The 21,738-nt window shown below is 39.7% G+C and overlaps 2 protein-coding genes across 2 annotated transcripts; both read right to left on the bottom strand.

Annotated features, from left to right (window-relative positions):
- Nucleotides 1-4,509: 4,509 nt before the first annotated feature.
- Nucleotides 4,510-5,439, bottom strand: LOC125078859 (olfactory receptor 4X1). The gene has a single exon (XM_047692084.1). The coding sequence runs from the start codon at nucleotides 5,437-5,439 to the stop codon at nucleotides 4,510-4,512; it is 930 nt and encodes a 309-aa protein (XP_047548040.1).
- A 13,912-nt stretch (nucleotides 5,440-19,351) lies between these two features.
- Nucleotides 19,352-20,281, bottom strand: LOC125078890 (olfactory receptor 4X2-like). Its single transcript, XM_047692131.1, has one exon. The coding sequence runs from the start codon at nucleotides 20,279-20,281 to the stop codon at nucleotides 19,352-19,354; it is 930 nt and encodes a 309-aa protein (XP_047548087.1).
- Between the last annotated feature and the right edge of the window lie 1,457 nt (nucleotides 20,282-21,738).

Below are 21,738 nucleotides of genomic sequence, written 5' to 3'. Positions count from 1 at the left end.
ATTCTCTCATCTGCAGTGTTTTCTTTCTTGGGCTGAAAGAAATCTGTATACAATTCCACAATAATAGCTAGAGACTTTAACACCACCACTACGACACACCCCAGCAAGCGGAAATAGGATTCAATTTTAAAAATTACTAAAAACATAGATCCAAACAACATCATATGAACCACCTTAACCTACCTGATATTTGTAGAGCATAGCACCCTAAAATTGAATACCTACTCTTTCAAGCATATGTGGTATGCTCAAGATAGACATTACAACAGGCCATGAAACAAGTTTCAAATAAGTGTAAAAAAAAATGACATCATTCACAGAGGAATTAAACTAGAAATTAGGGGGCACCTGCACCCTAAGATTCATAACAGCAGTGTCCATGATAGCCAAAGTGTGGAAAGAGTCGAGATGTCTATCAACAGCTAAATGGATTAAGAAGATGTGGTGTGTGTGTGTGTGTGTGTGTGTGTGTGTGTGTGTGTAATGGAATATTACGCAGCCATCAGAAAGGATGAATATTAGCATTTGCATCAACACGGATGGGACTGGAGGGTATTATGCTGAGTGATATAAGTCAGTCAGAGAAAGACAATTATCATATGGTTTCACTCATATGTGAGAACATAGGAAACAGCACAGAAAATTGTAAGGGAAGGGAGGGAAAACTGAAAGGGAAGTCTTCATTGAGGGAGAAAAAACATGAGAGACTCTTAACTACAGGAAACAAACCAAGGTTTGCTGGAGGGGAGGTGAGGTGGGGATGGGATAATTGGGTGATGGGCATTAAGAATGGCATATGATGTGATGAGCCCTGGGTTTTACACACAATTGATAAATTGTTGAGCACTATATCTCAGACTAATGATGTACTATATGTTAGCTAAAAGAATTTAAACAAAAAAGGAAAAAGATAAACCAGAAATCAGTAAAAGAAGATATCAAGGAAAGAAAACAACTATTTGGAAAATAATCTCTGCACTTGTTAATAATCCTGTGGTCAAAGAAGTCATTTTTAAAAATTAGAAGACATTTCAACTGAATAATAATGAAAATACATGAGAAATTTTGTGGGAGGTAGCTAAAGCACTACATAAAGATATTTTACAGTTTTGGGGCACCTGGGTGCCTCAGTTGGTTGGGCAACTGCCTTCGGCTCAGGTCATGATCCCTGAGTCAAGGGACTGGGTCCCACATCGGGGTCCCGGCTGTATGGGGAATCTGCTTCTCCCTCTGACCTTCTCCCATCTCATTCTCTCTCTCGCTCTCTTTCTCTCTCCCAAATGAATAAATAAAACCTTAAAAAAAGATATTTTTCAATTTTAAATTCTTATATTAAAAATGAAGAAAGTGGGTTGAGGTTGGTGTAGAGGAGAATAACTACCATGACTTCCAGTGCTTTGACGAAACCTCAGATGCGAGGTCTTCTGGCCGAGCGTCTGCGATTTCATGTTGTTGGAGCCTTCGTTGTATCCCTGGGGTTGCAGCTTTCTATAAGTTTGCTGTGGCCAAACCAAGAAAGAAGGCATATGCAGATTTCTACAGAAATTACGATTCCATGAAAGATTTTGAGGAGATGAGGAGGGCTGGTATCTTTCAGAGTGCAAAGTGATTTTGGAATGTAAAGAATTTCTTTGGGTTGAGTTCAATTGAAGTTTGTCACTGACCTGTGTTCCTGAACTATGAAGCACAAATATTGGGTTATGGAATAGTATGTCTTGATAAATAAACAACTAACAAATTTAAAAAAATGAAGAAAGTGTAAAATCCATGAACTAAGTCTATACCTTGAGAGACAAAAGAAATAAGAGAAAATGTAAATACAATCAAAGTAGAAGGAAAAAAAGAAGATAGGTATTAATCACATAGAAAACAAAAATAGAAAACGTTTTTTCTAAAAGCCAGACAATGATTCTGTGAAGATATGTAGAAAACTAAGAAATCCCTAAATAGGCTTTGAATTTTAAAAAAAGACAAAAATAAAAATGAGAAAACACAAAGTTTTAATTTGAGAAAGGAAAAGATTAGCACTACACATTCTTCAGAAAATAGAGGATAATGAGAGAATATTATGAATAACCTTAAGTTTTAATATTAATGTCATTTGTTGACTTAAGTTCATCAAATTTTACAGCTCAGGTTAAAGTATAAATTCCGCCCCCCCCCCCCCCGCAAAAAAAGCAACTTACATAACTGACCCAAATGAGACAGAAAACCTGAATAGCCCTATATCTGTTAAATAAATTGAACTCACAGTTTACAAACACATACACCAAAAAAATTCCAAGCCAAGACCACTTAAAGGAGAAATAACACCAAATTTACACAAATGTTTTTAAAAATAGAAGAGAAAACTTCCCAAGTTATTCATCAGAACAGCATAACTCTACCACCAAAACCTAACAAAAAATGTTTTAAAAAGGAAATCACAAACATCACTCATGAACATAGATGCAAAAAATTCTGAATAAAATACATTTAACTCAAATGCAGGAATGTATACAAGGGATAATAGACCCTGTGGTGTTTATCTCAAGAAAGCAAGGTTGTTTCAACACTGGAAAATCAGAGAAGTGATAGGGCACCTGGGTGGCTCTGTCAGTGGAGCATCTGATTCTTGATTTAAGCTTAGGTCATGCCAGGTCAAGAGAGAGCCCCACATTGGGCTCTGCACTGGGGGTGAAGCCTGCTTGAGATTCTCTCTCTCCCTCTCCTTCTTCTTGCATGTGCATTCTCTCTCTCTCTTCAGAGGGGGGTTCAAGACAGCAACACAGGAAGATCCTGAACTCACCTGTGAAGAATTCTGGACTCTGAAATATAGTTGACAAACAACTCATGTAAACAAAACATCAAAGGCTTTGGAAGAATCTTTGACCTGCATTTTCCTGCATTGCAAAGTGAACATTGTAGTACCTATGGGGCAGCACTTTCCTGAGATTTAATTTTAGGAAATTTATTTGTGGGTTCTCAATTCATATAGTTTTTTTTAAGACTTTATTTATTTATTTGACAGAAAGAGAGAGAGATCACAAGTAGGCAGAGAGGCAGTCAGAGAGAGGCGGGGAAGCAGGCTTCCTGCTGAGCAGAGAGCCCAATGCAGGGCTCAATCCCAGGACCCTGAGATCATGACCTGAGCCGAAGGCAGAGGCTTAACCCACTGAGCCACCCAGGCACCCCATAGTTTTTGACTCCTGTTACCCATTTTCCAATCTGTATGGTATTCTCAAGAATGATTCTGTTTTCAACATTATGTCATTAGGGGGAAAAAATCTCTCTTTGGCCAACATATTGAGTTTTAATCTCATGCATTAGGTAATTCTTGCAGTTCAGTGCCCGTGTTTTGCCTGCACTAGAAGAGGACCTTGAGCTGAAAGAAGCTTCATATCTTCCTAATTTCCTACCCTCTACTTCCAGATCTGGCAGCTCAGACCCTAGTTTTCTACAGACCCAGAAATCCCTGTGAACCCTCATAAGGCAGTTCATGCTACTTAGTTTTTAAAAACACTTTTTATTTGTTCTGAAATGATTCTGGAGGGAAATACCCAACAATAAGGAGAATATCAGCCCTCAGACTTGGAATTCAGAGATTTAGAAGTTTTTATGCTCAGTGATCTCTAAAGAGAAGCAGAGGAATGTACACAGAGAGCAAAGGCTTAGAAATCAGGGAGAACTGGGTTTGAACTTAGGCTGTGTGACCTTGATCAAAATATTGATCTCCCCAAGATTCAGTCTCTTCATCTATAAAGGAGGAGAGTCATACCCACCTCACTATAGTGTTTTAGGATTAAATGAGATAAAATATATGAAATCTCTTGGTTAATAGTAAAATATACATACACATACATGTTCCTTGTTTATTTATAAATATTATTCTCAGAAACAATATCAAGAGTGAGTGTTTGTGTTCAGTGATGTAATATTGCTATCTCAATTAGATAATTGAGAAGAAAAGAGAGAGATAACAACCACTTTTACATCTGAAGCTCTAATGGCTTCTGCTCCATGCACTAAACCCTTCTAGGTCAGTTGGGCTGCCCAGAATCCACTGGGCAAACCTTCAGTATATCAAGTTAATAAAATGTCTAAGCATTTGAGTGACTTCTGTATCTCTCCCTACCTTCCTCCTCCCAAATCCAAAGGTTCAGGCTCTTCCAACACAAAAGACACATGGACAATGACCCCAAGGCAGCTCTCCTCCTCTTCTACTAACCTCTTTATTATTCCCAGAAAGAACCTGGTTTTCTAGAAGAGTTCATTCTTTCAAAAACAGCCAACCTGCCTCAAGGTCACTGTCAAATATGAAAATGCATCAGTAGAAGACCTCTAGACCTCATTCTAGAGGCTCCTTCATCCTGTCCAATCCCATAAAGATGAGAAAACCAAAATTAAAGAAAAAAATAAAAGGTGACTGACCAAGAAAGGCCAGCCCATCAATTAAAGGTAGAGGCAGAGTGAGATCTCACTGCCCCAACTTCCCATCCTTGTTCCTCCTATTTACCCCAACAAAATCATCTACTTCTCTTCCCAAATCACTGTCCTCCTCATCAGTCTCTTCATGGCATTTTTCACTTCAGCATTCCTGAAGGAGTAAATGAGGGGATTTAAGAGAGGTGTGATCACTGTGTAAAACACAGCAACTATCTTATCTGCAGGGAGGGTGACACAAGGCCTCAAATAGACGAAGGAACAGGGAATGAAGAACAAACCCACAACGGCAATGTGAGAAGCACAGGTGGACAGAGCCTTGCGCCGACCCTCTGAGGTCCGCGTCCTCAGCGAGTTCAAGATGACCACATAGGAAGCAAGTAGTACCATGAAGCTGACCACTGAAATGGTGCCACCATTTATGATGATGAGTACACCAATGAGGAAGGTGTCTGAGCAGGCCAGCTTCAGCACAGGGTGGACATCACAGAAGTAGTGGTCAAGGACATTGAGGCCACAGAAGGGTAGCTGGAAAATGAGGAACGTTTGCCCAACAGAATGCAGCAAGCCCCCACCCCATGCTGCACCCACCAGGAGGCCACACACACGCCGGTTCATGATGGCAGTGTAGTGCAGGGGTTTGCAGATGGCCACGTAGCGGTCATAGGCCATGACTGTCAGGAGAAAGATCTCAGTGCCACCAAAGAAATGGAGGAAAAATATCTGAGTGATGCATCCCTTGAGGGAAATGGTTTTCCTTTCAATGAAAGAGTCAAGAATGAGCTTGGGGGCTGTGACAGAGCAGTAACAGATCTCCACAAAGGACAAGTAGCTGAGGAAGAAATACATGGGGGAGGTGAGCCCTTTGCTGGCCGTGACTGTCACCACAATGAGGCCATTACCCAGCACAATGGCTGTGTACATGAGGAGAAACATCACAGAAATGGTCTTTTGCACATCTTGTTTGGGGGAAAACCCCAAGAGAATTATTTCAGTCACATTGTTTATAGTTGCCATGGTTTAAAGCACAGGGGCTAGTGGACTAGAATCAAGAAATCAAAGAACTCTCCTCCAATACTTAGAAAAATCCTTCTCAGGTGTTGAAGACAATTTTCATTCTTCCCTTCTTGAGTCCCTTCTCAGCCTTGGGCTCCTCCAAAACATGTTCTCCTTGAGACAGGTAGACAAAAAAATAATCATCAAATGTTTGATATCGGTCCCAAAATAGAACTGAGTTTGTAATAATGCTGCCTTGAAGGTTTTTCTCTAATGCAGACACACCTACATTAGCTAAAGAATTCTTACAACAAAAATGAGAGGATATTTTCTACATGAGAAAATTGAGCCTCAGAGATTCAATCCTCCTCCAAGTCCTCACAGCTCATACCTGAACTGAGGTCTGAATTCTTCAAGATGTAAATGCTTCCACTAATCTTATGCTCCTGAAGTGGGTCTCATACTGGTTGTATAATTTAGATTTCAGGTCAGTCTTATACCTTCATATGGAACCAATTTTTTACAGAACTTTTACAGACCTTTTATTTTTTTTTTATTTTTTATTAACATATAATGTATTATTTGTTTCAGGGGTACAGGTCTGTGAATCATCAGTCTTAAGCCTTTTATAGACCTTCTAAACCTCAATTATCCCACAACCTGTGGAACTAACCAGGCTCCCCTGCAGTTGTTTTTAAAAAGCTGGAGGGGGGGAAGGACAGTCACCAACTTCAACCATTGTCCATAAAGGGAGAGATGGCAGAGGGAGATGTGAGTCACTAGCAGACTGCTTCAATAGTCCTGACCAATGTCTAAGAAACAATTCAAAAGTCAGGCACATTCCATAACAGCCTACCATTCCATGGGGATGGCCCAGCAGACGTCCCCTCATGTGCACTCAGGGCCTCAGAGCACAGCAATTCCACAAAGGGAAAGAGCCTGATGTAGGTGCCAGGACTGCCTCCTGAAGCAAAGGCATGCTGGAGAGACCCCAACATGCACTGCAGTGGCCTCCAAGGACTGACAGAGGGTGATCAGACACAGATAATCCACCATCACAGCCTCCAAAGTGATGATTGCCATAGGGTAAAACAAGCCAGTCAGCAAACAGGAAGCTATCCAAAGTGGATATTCCCTCACTTGACAGCCAGCTTGCCCTCCAGGCCAGTCCTCCATGAACGGGAGAGGAGCCGTGGCACTGTGACCTGGCCACAGAACCCTGAGTTTGGAATCAGAGGTCCTGGCTACAATCATAGCACAGCTGTTTCCTAGCCGTGTGGCACTGAACATACAGAAACCCTAGAAAGCCTGGAATTTTCATCTGACAAACAGAACTAATAATATCTTTCCATGGCGCTGTTTTGAAAGCTGAGTTTAAAAACAAATTATAACTCTGTAGGGGTACAACTGATAAGAGTGTCAGAATGTAATTGATTATGCTTTAACTCTGCTTGTCACCCTGTCAGTGCAGTGTGTGATGGGGACATAGTAAGGACCCCCACTCCACAAGGCTGGCTTACCACCCACCTTTGCTTGGATAGTCTTGCAGCATTTGGGTTCTGAGTTAAGCATCTTACAACAAGCATACAAAACAGAGGGCTACCTAATGAAATGGGACTGAATATGCTAAACAACATGTCAAGCCCGTCCCCAAAAGAGAAATACAGCAGGAGTCCACTTACACGGGTCCCTAGGGTATAAGCTCATAACACAGAGGGTAGAATGGTGGTTGTCAGGGGTTGGGGTAGGGGATGTAGAATTAATGGGTTCAGACCTTGGGACAATGAAAGTTCTTGAGATGGAGGGTAGCCATGGATGCACAACATGAATGTACCTGAATACCATGAACTGTACTCTTCAAAACGGTTTAGGTGGTAAATTTTTATGTTATGTATGTTTTACCATTAGTAATCAATTAAACAAATTCATATGACTCACATTCCACCTTCTCCATTCCCACCTCCAAGGACAATGGTTGAAGCTTGGCAACTTTGTTTCCCACCCACCTTAGCTTCTGTCTTACCCCTGTTAGGAAGCCTGGTTAGTTTCAGAGGATGCAGAATAACTGAGTCTGAGAAACTCTGATACTTACTGTAGAAAATCCATTCCACAATATGGGCTAAGGCAAGACAGATATGACATCCTTGTTAGGCAATCAACATATGGAATACTTCACCCCAATGAGAAAAATGGCTCTATTACTAGGCAAATACCCTGTGAAATTAGATTTGAAGGTAAATGCTGTCTGTTTCTAAAATTCCTTTTGGTATCAGAGAGTTCCTCTCAGAGAATTGGTAAGGACAACTTTAGATTTCAGATTTTCAAAAAAAAAAAAGTTGCATTTGTCTTTCCAAAATAATTGAAAATAAGAGAGCAAGATGTTTATACAGTGTATATATCTATATGTATGCACCGTGTAACCAACAAATTTTTCTCTAAAATGTTACAGTTTTTAAGTCTTTACAATGGAAGAAAGAAAACAAAATTAACATTTTCAAAACTCTGAGTAGAAATGGAGAATATTCAAGAGAGATTTCATAATAAGATCATCAGAGTTGTAAACCACAACAGTGCAGAGTCATGTCACCTGTGCAGTGACTTTAATTCTGACTTCCTTGGCAGAGCCAAGGAAGAGACCCTGAAAGTTAAGTATGTGTTCTTCTCAACCAGCAAGTAACGGCATGCTTCCAGGTTTTGTGGTTAAGAAAACCTAAACTGGGATGCACTTAGAAGCCTAAAACAGAGTGGCCTCAATACATGACTTCTGTGAGCATTTTTCAAATCTTCACAATAAATCTGCCCTATCTTATGTTTTCTCATTATACATTTCCTGTCACCGAACTCCTTGTTCTGTGGATTCTGAAAAATAAAACTGCTCTGACCAGCCTTGTCCAGCATCCTTTGCTTGCATGTTGTCCTCCAATGACATCCCACACCAGAGGAGTCAAGCTGGGTCTCTCCTGCTAGTTCCCTCACTGGGTCATCACAAGCTGCTAGATTTGGAAGGAAGCTCATGGATTCCTCCTCCCACAGAAGGGGAATCTGGACCCAGCACCATGTGGCTTCTCAGGCAGAGACTAGACTAGACCCTCTTCACTTTCCTCTCACCCACTGGCTCCTCCCCTGCTGCCCACCCATGGCCAGCTTCCAGAACAGAAGTAGTGGTCAAAGAGAGAGATTACTACTTGTAACACCAGCAAAGCAAAGCTAGAACAGGATCTTTAAAAATATATACCAGAAAGAAAATGAACAATAATCTATTCTTGCTCAGTTCTCCACCTTCCTGAGTTATAATTTCCGTGCAGAGAGCCTGAGCAGAACTCAGAGATACTGGTAGGGAGAGGATATTTCCAGAGTCGGCCAAAGTGAACTGAGAGGGAAAGAAGCCTGTGCATGCCAGACATGCCTTGGTGAATGAAGATCTTAGCTCCAGCACTTTGTCACCAAGGATTATATTATTCTCTAGCAATTTCACATGCCCCCGTCACATCTCTCCAACATAATAGAGATTGTAAGCTTTGAAGGTTTTTGAAGTGTCTCTTATGACCTGTGTCATACCTTCCTCAGAGCTGGGAACTCAGATGTATATGAGTTTTTATTTGATCCTTGCATCCTCCATCTGCGACTAAATCCATGTCAAAATCAAGGTATCACTGTGCGCATCTTGTAAACAGCACAGAGGCTAACAGATATGTAGGGATATCAAGTATAAGAAAAAAAATAAGGTCTCTTTGTGAAAATAATTCCAAAGCATGCTTCATAGAGATCAAGTGAATGAACCCATCTTGAATGTTGTTTATTGCCTTGATTCTTAACTTTATCTTCTAAATCTTTTGTAGTCGGAAGACTGAATCACTTCCACAAGTCACCCCAGGAAAACATATTTGCTTCACTAACAACCTCTATAGATAAACTGATCAGAGAAATAAAAGGCGTATGTTAGCGTTCATTGACCTAAATCTTGGAAATCTTGATTCAAGGTGGTCCTCAGTAAAATGTAGGCTTCTGAATAGTTTAATCTCCATCCTGGCTCAAGTGGGACGAAAGTCCTCATTTCTACAAGAGAAGGCCAGTTGTGAGAATATCTTAGGCCCCTTGAATTTTTCAAAAGAATATCTCAAAAATGTATGAGTCAGTAGTTAATTAAAAACTAGCCTTGCCCAGGTGGTGGGTATTAGAGAGGGCACGGATTGCATGGAGCACTGGGTGTGGTGCAAAAACAATGAATACTGTTATGCTGAAAAGAAATAAAAATAAATAAATAAATAAATGAATAGCCTTGCAAATGGCTCCACACTGGCCATGTTACTAGTAGCTCTGGTGAGAATCACTGTAACATCTGCTCTCAGCTGAGATGCAGAGTTACTTCCTCAACCTGTCATTTAAGTAGGCAGGAAAGACTAACAGGGTGATGTCAAATGTCTGCCCCATCGGCTGAAAGAGTGAGCAAATCTAAGAAAGCCTTCTTATACGTGGAAGTGTGTGGAAGCCAGAGTAACACCAGAAAGGGTGCCCTTGTGTGTGCGAAAGACTCTGCTGGAGGCTCTGCCTGCCCATGGTAAGGGCTCAGTGAATGAACAGACTCAGGATCTGTTCCACACATAAAGGTGCCATTAAATTCTGATCTTCTTCTGTGGACTCACCAAGTACCATCAATGCTACCACCTCCATGTGCCTCCAACACTTCATAACCTTCTCACTAGAAAGTTACAAGGGAACAGAACAGGGCCATTCTACTCTAAAATCCATCAAAATAAGGTTTGAGGAAATTATCTGCTGCACTGTGAAGCTGGGAGCATTTAAGGTGTAGGAGATGTAGACTTCAATCAGAGAATTTAATTCCCTAAACTTTTTAGCATCTCCTGTCTGGGGAATTTCTGAGAATAGCAAAAGTCAACTTGCCAAGTGCTTTCTTCCAATAGGATAAGGAACATATCTGTAATTAATCCAATTACAAAGTTGGTACTTCTACTTGTCCCACATGATTAACCACCCTCTTGTCTTGGTCCCTAGAGGTTTCCCTCTGCATTCTCAAGCAAGTGGCAGAGAGAACTCAGTATCACAAAATCCCTCTGTCCCCACCACAGACTTCTGCAAGAGGCTCTTGGTGTCCTATTTTGACCTCGCCCCTCACTGGACCAATGATACCAGTGAGTTCCAGGGAGACTTGAGCCCAGTGGACCTGGACCACTTCACACATATACTCCAACAGGTCACCTGATCAGAGAATGCTAGACATGGAAAGACCTTCCAGGGTCACCTTGTCCATATTATTCACTTGGGAAAACAGTTGAAAAGGAAAAAAAAAAAAAACAGCTCCTTCCTGCCTCTTAGCACAAGGGTCTTCCAGCTGCTCATTCTTAAAGTTCTAAGTGTTTTACCACAAATTTTCAGCACACAGTTTTCACGTGCAAAGGCTTCAGGAAGATTCGAGCTCCCTAACTGCTCAGCATAGTCTCCTAGAAACCACACTTGTGTTGGGCAGTATTATTTCTTTCAATTTTTCTAACATCTCACAGATGGTCAGAGTAACAGTCTACTACTGTACCCTACTATTTATTGCCATTCAACAGATTCAATAAAAGAGGCTCAGGAAGATTAGGAGAATGGTTCAAACCTATGCAGCTAAACTGTCCATCTGGGTTAAATGTCTGGGTACAACATTTCCTGCCCAAACAGGTGCCCCATTGGGAAACAAAGAGGCCAGTGGGAAATCAAAGTAGGAATCACCCCCCATCTGCTTCTGCTCTGTGTAGTATTGCTGCTTCACCAAAGTTCCATATCTTGGAGCAAACAAATTATGAATCTATGGTATACATGTGGTCTCTTCCTCCTAACTATGATCCATCTGAAACACTGCAAAAAAAACTCAAACTTTTTTAAAACTCAAGGAATTATCACTACTTTAAGAAACCTATGTTAATTCCTTCTGCATATACATCAGTAGCTTCCTACTATTTCATACTAAATGACACTGGCTACTGTCATAAACTCAGCTTTTCTCAACTTCTCACTAACAAAACTCTGGAGAAGAAAATATTGTTGAAGATTCTCAATAGCCCTGACAGCTGGCTTACAGTCTGAACCTAGGAAGGACTTCTAAGGGTAGCAAAAGTTGGAGGACTGGAATGGAGAAACACAAATAGTGACCCATGCATGCATTTCTGCTGGCCTGAAGGACATAGAGAGAGTGCACTTCTTTCTTGCCTTACATCAGATCTCCCTGTCACACACCTACACATTCATGTGCACATGCATGTGCACACACACACACACACAGACACACACACCATTTGCTTAGAAAGGTAATAAAAATCATATTGGGTTTATTTTAATTTTTCCAGCTTTATTCAATTGTGGTTGACAAGTAAAAATTGTATGCATTCAAGATGTACAACATGACGTTCTGATATATGTATATGTTGTGAAATGATTATCCTAGTTGACCAATCAGAAGAAAGAATCTAGGAGTAGAAGACAGGACTTTTGAATTTATGCAGTCAAAGGAGAACACGGGGGAAAAAAAAAAGAAAAGAGTGTAGAAATCCTGTGTGAACAACAGGATATCACGTAGTCATCCGAAGGGGCACGTGCACCCGAATGTTTATAGTAGCAATGTCTACAATAGCCAAACTATGGAAAGAACCTAGATGTCCATCAACAGATGAATGGATAAAGAAGATGTGGTATATATACACAATGGAATACTATGCAGCCATCAAAAGAAATGAAATCTTGCCATTTGCGACGACGTGGATGGAACTAGAGGGTATCATGCTTAGCAAAATTAGTCAATTGGAGAAAGACAACTATCATATGATCTCCCTGATATGAGGGAGAGGAGATGCAACATGGGGGGCTAAGGGGGTAGGAGAAGAGTAAATGAAACAAGATGGGATTGGGAGGGAGACAAACCATAAGTGACTCTTAATCTCACAAAATAAACTGAGGGTTGATGTGGGGAGGGGGTAGGGAGAGGGGGGTGGGGTTATGGATATTGGGGAGGGTATGTGCTATGGTGAGTGCTGTGAAGTGTGTAAACCTGGCGATTCGCAGACCTGTACCCCTGGGGATAAAAATATATGTTTATAAAAAATAAAATTTAAAAAAAAAAAGAAAAGAAACAGTCTAGAACTATTGCAGAAGGAGAAGAGAAGGAAGGTTGGGGGGAGCTATTTAAAGAAAGAATGGTTTCATGTTTACCAAATATGGGGAGATATTTGGACATCCAAGTCCATGAAGCTAATAGGTCACCCAAAATTTCAGTACTGGAGAATCAACAACAAATCAAACCAACTCCACACATAAGAAGGGAAATAATCAAGATTAGAGCAGAGATCAATGAGGTAGAAACCAGAGATACAATAGAATGTATCAATGAAACTAGAAGCTGGTTTTTTGAAAGAATCAATAAGATTGATAAACCATTGGCCACACTAATCCAAAAGAAAAGAGAGAAAGCCCAAATTCATAAAATTATGAATGAAAAGGGAGAGATCACAACTAACACCAAGGAAGTAGAAACAATCATCAGAAGTTATTATCAACAGTTATATGCCAATAAGCTAAACAACCTAGATGAAATGGATGCATTCCTGGAAAACTATAAACTCCCAAACTTGAACCAGGAAGAAATTGACAACCTGAATAGATTGATATCTAGTAATGAGATTGAAGCAGTGATCAAAAACCTCCCAAAAAACAAGAGCCCAGGACCCAATGGATTCCCTGGGGAATTCTACCAAACTTTCTAAGAAGAAATAACACCTATTCTCCTGAAGCTGTTTCAAAAAATTGAAGCAGAAGGGAAACTTCCAGACTCTTTCTATGAAGCCAGCATTACCCTGATCCCCAAACCAGCAAAGACCCTACCAAAAAGGAGAATTTCAGACCAATATCACTGATGAATATGGATGCTAAGATTCTCAACAAGATCCTAGCAAACAGGATCCAACAGCACATTAAAAAGATTATCCACCATGACCAGGTGGGATTCATCCCTGGGCTACAAGGATGGTTCAACATTCGCAAATCAATCAATGTGATAGAACAAATCAATATGAGAAGAGAGAAGAACCACATGGTCCTCTCAATTGATGCAGAAAAAGCATTTGACAAAATCCAGCATCCGTTCCTGATTAAAACGCTTCAAAGTATGGGGATAGAGGGAACATTCCTGAACTTCATCAAATCTATCTATGAAAGACCCACAGCAAATATCATCCTCAATGGGGAAAAGCTTGCAGCCTTCCTGTTGAGATCAGGAACACTACAAGGATGCCCACTCTCACCAGTCTTGTTCAACATAGTATTAGAAGTCCTAGCAATAGCAATCAGACAGCAAAGAGAAATATAAGGTATCCAAATTGGCAATGAAGAATTCAAACTCTCTCTCTTCGCAGATGACATGATTCTTTACATGGAAAACCCAAAAGACTCCATCCCCAAACTACTAGAACTCATAAAGCAATTCAGCAATGTGGCAGGATACAAAGTCAATGTACAGAAATCAGTGGCTTTTTTATACACTAACAATAAAAATACAGAAAGGGAAATTAGAGAATCGATTCCATTTACTATAGCACCAAGAACCATAAGATACCTGGGAATAAACCTAACCAAAGAGGTAAAGGAACTGTACTCAAGGAACTACAGAACACTCATGAAAGAAATTGAAGAAGACACAAAAAGATGGAAGACCATTCCATGCTCTTAGATCGGAAGAATAAACATTGTTAAAATGTCTATACTGCCTAGAGCAATCTATACTTTTAATGCCATTCCAATCAAAATTCCACTGATATTTTTCAAAGAGCTGGAGCAAATAATCCTAAAATTTGTATGGAATCAGAGGAAACCCCGAATTGCTAAGGAAATGTTGAAAAACAAAAATAAAACTGGGGCATCACGTTACCTGATTTCAAGCTATACTACAAAGCTGTGATCACCAAGACAGCATTGTACTGGCATAAAAACAGACACATAGACCAGTGGAACAGAGTAGAGAGCCCAGATATGGACCCTCAACTCTATGGGCAAATAATCTTCAACAAAACAGGAAAAAATATACAGTGGAAAAAAGACAGTCTCTTCAATAAATGGTGCTGGGAAAACCAGACAGCTATATGTAGAAGAATGAAACTCGACCATTCTCTTACACTGTACACAAAGATAAACTCAAAATGGATAAAAGACCTCAAGGTGAGACAGGAATCCATCAGAATCCTAGAGGAGAACATAGGCAGTAACCTCTTTGATATCAGCCACAGCAACTTCTTTCAAGATATGTCTCCAAAGGCAAAGGAAACAAAAGCGAAGATGAATTTTTGGGACTTCCTCAAGATCAAAAGCTTCTACACAGCAAAGGAAATAGTCAACAAAACAAAGAGGCAACCCATGGAATGGGAGAAGATATTTGCAAATGACAGTACAGACAAAAGGTTGATATCCAGGATCTATAAAGAACTCCTCAAACTCTGTACAAAAATATCTTCTCCAAGACTGTTATAATACAACTATTTAAAAGCAAAGACACTATATGTTAATAAAAAAATTTTAAAAAATAAAATAAAAGCAAAGACAGAGAATTTTTTTATAATTTTATTTTTTTTTTCAGCATAACAGTATTCCTTGTTTTTGCACCACACCCAGTGCTCCATGCAATCTGTGCCCTCTCCAATACCTACCACCTGGTTCCCCCAACCACCCACCCCCCGCTGCTTCAAACCCCTCAGATTGTTTTTCAGAGCTATAAAGAACTCCTCAAACTCAGTACGAAATTATCTTCTCCAAGACTGTTATAATATAACTATTTAAAAGCAAAGACACTATATGTTAATAAAAAATTTAAAAAAAATAATAAAATAAAAGCAAAGACAGAGAGAATTTTAAAAGCAGTAAGAGGAAAAAAAATTCTCACAAACAAGAGACCTCCAAGGCTATCATTGGCTCTCTCAGCAGAGACCTTCTAGACCAAATGAGAGTAGAAAGGTATATTCAAAGTGCTAAAGGAAAAAAACTGCCAACCAAAAATACTTTATCCAGCAAATTCGTCCTTCAAAATGAAGACAAAATACAGACCTTCTCAAACAGATGCTGGTAGAGTTCCTCACCACTAAACTGGGCTTAGGAGAAATTCTAAAAGGAGTTCTTTAAGCTGAAATGAAATATATACAATGAAATATTAAATTATTAGCCATGAAGAAGAAGGAAATATTGCCTTTTACAACTTCACAGATGGACTTGGGGGTATTATGCTGAGTGAAATAAATCAGAGAAAGACAAATACTGTATACTTCACTTATATGAGGAAGCTAAAATGCCAAACTCATAAACACAGAGTAAAGTGGTGGTTGTCAGGGGCCAGGGTTGGGGAAAATGGGGAAATGTTAGTCAAAGGGTACAAACTTCAGTATAAGATGAATAAGCCGTGGTAAAATCATGTATAGCATGATGATTACAGTTAATAATGCTCTTTATTATATACTTAAAAGTTGCTAGGAACATACACCTTAAATATTCTCTCCATTAAAAAAGCAATTATGTGAGGTGATAAAAGTGTAAGCTAATCTTATTCTAGCAATCATTTTGCAATATATGTGTGTATTATATCATCACACTGTATACCTTAAACTTATTCAGTGTTATACACCAATTATATCTCAGATAGCTAGAAATTAAAATAACACGGTTTTAAATATTTTTTTAACTTTAAAACTCTACTGGAGAACACAAAAGAAGACATCCACAAACAGAAGACAAACCATGGTTTTGGATGGGAAGACTCACATCATTAAGATTATGATTCCTTCTAAAGACTTGTTATGAATGTAATATGATGTCAATCCTAAGTTCTCATGAGGATATAGAATAGGAAGAGAAGTAAGACTAAATCTAAAGTTCATGTGAAGAAACAGTATCCAGCAGAATTTTGAAAAAGAATAACAACAAGAAAGAACTAGCCTTTAAGATATGAAAGCATTTATAAAGCTCCCATATAAGAAACAGTGCAGTCCTGCCTATTCCAGAAGCCACAAAGGGATATAATGATAATTAACTACACAAAAAGCAGACTTTTGTATATCAGAACACACATACAATAAACAAAGTAAAAAAAATGACATGTGGAGGGGATCTACAATTCATATCAGAAAGGGCAAATCTTTATATATAACCTGTCCTTGGAACATAATAAAAAGGACTACAATCTAAATATAGGAAAGTGATAGAAACAGTTTACAGAAAATACATGGCTTTTAAATATATAAAAATACACCCAACCTCAGAAATAAGAGAAGTGTAAATTAAAATTTTTGGATCTACCATTTTTTCAACTATTACATTAACAAATTTAACAAAATATTTCATGGGAAAGACAAAATTGTTGAGAGTACAAATGGGTACACATGCTATGAAGGGCAATCTGATATTATCTATCCATTTATAAATACCCACATTTGAACAAGCAGTTTCATTTCTGGAAATAAATCCTAGTTTGGTTGCACATACTTAAATCAAGGTTAGTTACTGTAACATTATTTGAAAACAGTCCAAATACTTATCAGTAGACAACTTTCATAAATGATGGTGTATCCATTTGGTGATTACCACAAACTTTATAGATAAGACTCAAGCTAACTAAATATAAAATATTCCTATACACACACACACACACACACACACACACAGAGAGAGAGAGAGAGAGAGAGAGAATAAACTAAACAATAAGCTATCTAACTTGCAAAATATTTTAATTTTATAATTTAAAATAATTTCTAATTTACATAACATAACATTTACATAACATAAAAGAAGTTCCAATAACACAAAGAATTATTGTATACCCATAACCAAATTCCCTAAATATTAATATTTTGCCAAATTTTCTTTATCATTCATTCTCTCAATAGATAGGTAGGCAAACAGAATTTTTCTGAGATGTTTCAAAGTTGATGACATAATAATGCCCATTTCCAATCTGAGGACATTCTCTGACATACATGCACTACAATTATTAGAATCAGGAAATAACTCTGATACAAGTCCATCATCTCATCTTCACAACTTGTGCTTCCTAATGACCTTCATTTAGTACAGAATCCAATCAAGAATCACAGGTCTCATTTAATTATCTATATCTGTATCCAGAATCTTTAAGTCTTCAATCTCTTGTTCATACTTTTGAAGAATACAGGCTATTAATTTTGCAGAATGTTTTTCAATTGGGGTTTGCCTTTGTCATGGTTAGACTCAAATGATATATTTTGGGTAAGAAAACCACAGTATTTATATTATGTGCCTCTCCAGTCTCAATACTAGTGATGTTTACTTGAGTAATTATTTAAAGGACATTCTTCCCGTTTTCTCTACTGTAGAGTTATATTTTGTCTTTTGCAATTAGTAAGTATCTTGTGGAGGGATACTTTGAAATTATGTAAAATCTTGTTTCCCATCAAGAAAGTGTTTAATGACAGCATTCAATTTGTCAAGAGCACTTTCACAAGGAAGGTTATTACAATCTTTCATAGAATCAATTTAACACTCTACATGAAAATCATTATACCTCTTAGCACGGAAAATTTACTATAGCAGGTGAGTCTAATAGGATTTCAGAATTCTGTTCAAGAATACTTCCACAAAATACAAATCAAAACCACAATGAGATACCACCTCACACCAGTCAGAATGGCTAAAATTAACAAGTCAGGAAATGACAGATGCTGACGAGGATGCAGAGAAAGGGGAACCCTCCTACACTGTTGGTGGGAATGCAAGCTGGTGCAGCCATTCTGGAAAACAGCACGGAGGTTCCTCAAAAAGTTGAAAATAGAACTACCCTATGACCCAGGAATCGCACTACTGGGTATTTACCCTAAAAATACAAATGTAGTGATCCAAAGGGGCACGTGCACCGGAATGTTTATAGCAGCAATGTCTACAATAGCCAAACTATAGAAAGAACCTAGATGTCCATCAACAGATGAATGGATAAAGAAGAGATGGTATATATACACAATGGAATACTATGCAGCCATCAAAAGAAATGAAATCTTGCCATTTGCAACAACATGGATGGAACTAGAGAGTATTATGCTTAGCGAAATAAGTCAGTCGGAGAAAGACAACTATCACATGATCTCCCTGATATGAGGAAGTGGAGATGCAACATTGGGGGTTTGGGGGGTAGGAGAAGAATAAATGAAACAAGATGGGATTGGGAGGGAGACAAACCATAAGTGACTCTTAATCTCACAAAACAAACTGAGGGTTGCTGGGGGGAGGGGGGTCAGGAGAGGGGGGTGAGGTTATGGACATTGGGGAGGGTATGTGCTATGGTGAGTGCTGTGAAGTGTGTAAACCTGGCGATTCACAGACCTGTACCCCTGGGGATAAAAATACATTATATGTTTATAAAAATAATAATAATAAATAAATAAAATTTTTTAAAAAAGAATACTTCCACAGTGGGGCTCCTGGGTGACTCAGTCCGTTAAGCATCTGGCTCCTGATTTTGGCTCTGGTCATGTTCTCAGGGTCCTGTGATCAAGCCCTGCATTGGGCTCCACGCTCAGAGCAGGGTCTCCTTCAAGGATTCTCTCTCTCTCCTTTCTACGCTCTTCCCCCTCACCCTTACTCTTTCCCAAATAAATCTTTTTTAAAAATACTCCCATAGTGTTATTTATAGCAGTAAAAAGATTAGAAACAACGTAAACATCTAACATAAAATGCCTAATCAAGTTACAGTACGTCCATAAGAGGAATTATCTTAAAAGTGATTAGAAGAGTTTCTGAAGATGAGACTGTTCAAATTACTCTAGAAATAACAATTACTCTAGAGATAAAAACCCTGGGAACTTTCCTTCATCTCATTCTGCCCCTTCAGTTTGGACTCAGCACCACTCCACACCCACGGATTAATGCCGAGACTCAGCCTCTATCTCTCATCTAGCTTCATTGTCCTGATCCACAGCTTCTTCATGGCCTTCTTCACTTTGGCATTTCTCAAGGAGTAGATGACAGGGTTGAGGAGTGGGGTGATCACTGTGTAGAATACAGCCACTGTCTTGTCTATAGACAAGGTGGTAGAAGGCCTTAGATAGATGAAGATGCATGGCCCAAAGAATAAGGTAACCACGGTGATATGTGACCCACAGGTGGAGAGGGCCTTGCTCCTCCCCTCAGAGCTTTGAGTCCTCAGATGGAGCAAAATGACCACATAGGAGGCTAAGATGATCACAAAGCTGATCACAGACAAGGTCCCTCCATTGGCAACAATCAGCAGATCAATTAGGAAGGTGTCAGAGCAGGCAAGTTTGAGCAGGGGAAGGAGGTCGCAGAAATAGTGGTCAATCACATTGGGACCACAGAAGGGCAAGTGGAAGATTAGAAGGATTTGGGCAAAGGAATGCACAAAGCCCCCAGCCCATGCCATTCCCACCAGGACAGCACATACCTGCCGGTTCATGATAGTGGTATAGTTGAGGGGCCTACAAATGGCCACATAGCGGTCATAGGCCATCACAGTGAGCAGGAAGATCTCAGTGCCACCAAAGAAGTGCATAAAGAAAAGCTGTGTCATGCAGCCCCACAGAGAAATTGCTTTCCTTTCAGCCAGCAAATCCTTGATGAGTTTGGGAGCTATAGTTGAGGAGTAGCAGATCTCCACAAAGGACAGGTAGCTGAGGAAGAAGTACATAGGGGAACCAAGACATCTGCTGGTCATGACAGTGAGCACAATGAGGAAATTCCCCAGCACAACTGCTAAGTACAAAAGCAGAAATAGCACAAAGAAAAGTTTCTGCACCTTCTGATTGGGAGAAAGTCCCAGAAAAATGAATTCAGTCACATTGTGTGTATTAGCCATGAAGTCACCAGAGGAGGCAATGATTAGGGTGGGGTGATCTGAAATGATACAAAAGACTGCTTCATCAAGTGCATGAATTACATAATAATCCCTTGCAAATCTGAAAAGTTTGTGAGCTGAATATTGAAAGATAAGTAGAAATTAGTTTAAGTATAGAAGAAAGGAAGATCATTCCAAAAAGTAAGAAGAGTATACAAAGCCACAAAAATCCACCCAAGTGTGGCTGAAGTAAACGGCAGAAGAGCAAAGATAAAACTAGAGGTAGAGTTTATTACCAGTTCCTGAGGGATGGTTATGCACTTGGGGGTTTATCCTGCAGACCATGGAGACTCATCAGGAATGTTAGTCAACTGGGAAGTAAAGTCACTTTGTATGTAGAAGTTGGACTAGTGGGAGCAGACCAGCAAAAGGGGCACCTATTAGGAGACGAATGCCTCCTTGGATGATGGTGGCAGCAAGGACAGTGGTGCTATCTCCATGTTAGAGGTCTCCGTATGGCCTTTGAATGCTTTTAGCTGTCTTTTGCCAGCAGCTTCTCTCCCTCCCACTTCCTTTTGTTCCCTGTCCATCCTTGGTTTGCAGAATATGATTCTAACCACTCCACTTACCCTTCAGACCAGAAAAAATGTCTCTTGACTCTCAGCATTCTTTCTTATTTTTGCTTCTCCTAATTCCCTCCTTCTACTTGGTCACTTGGTGACCTCATCCCTTTCCAAGGATCTAGTTCCATCCATACACCATTCTTTCTCTTTACTAATACCTCCTATCATATGCCGCCCAGTGGCAAGAGAAACACAAAACACCCTCTGGCCAGACTGCACACATATTCTCTGACACAATCTTCTCTACATCCAGCCTTCCAACACCTTGTGGCATCACCAATATTGTGCGCTGACTGATTTGCACACTGTCCTCAGACATGCTGGACTTAACCCAAGGTGGCTGAGGTCTGTATGTATCAATATATCAATACAGTCCCTCCTACAGTGAGGTTCCTGGGTTCTGAGACTAAGAGTGACATGCCATCCACTCCTGCCACAAATCTTTCTTCCTATAGCAACTGGGGCAGGCTCAGCTGATCAAGGATCATCATGACCAGAAGGGAATCACCATTAGAGTTTATGTCTTCAGAGACAAAGACAGTAGAGACCAGCACCAAACTCTCAGCTCAGCTGGGGAATTTTACCAAGAGGCCATTCAAGGAAGAAAGCACTGCTAGCAGTCCAGATTCCCATGTTGACATCAGGTTTCTTCAGGTGGTATCTATGTGATATCTAAAAGTCCTTTAACCTCTCACAGATTCAATGTCCAAACTGCAGCATGATGATACTACCTGCCTCACAGGTAGATCCCCATTCCCCAGCCCATCCCAGAACTTAAGTTCCCTTCCTCTGTGCTGCCTTTAATTCTTCCCAGAAACCAGAAACCCTTAAAGTCAGTGGCCCCCTTTTCACAGG

The sequence above is a fragment of the Lutra lutra genome, chromosome 10, assembly GCF_902655055.1.
Source record: "Lutra lutra chromosome 10, mLutLut1.2, whole genome shotgun sequence".
NCBI lineage: Eukaryota > Metazoa > Chordata > Mammalia > Carnivora > Mustelidae > Lutra > Lutra lutra.
The sequence above is the reverse complement of the archived record's forward strand: the minus strand, read 5'-3'. Positions and strand labels throughout refer to the sequence as shown.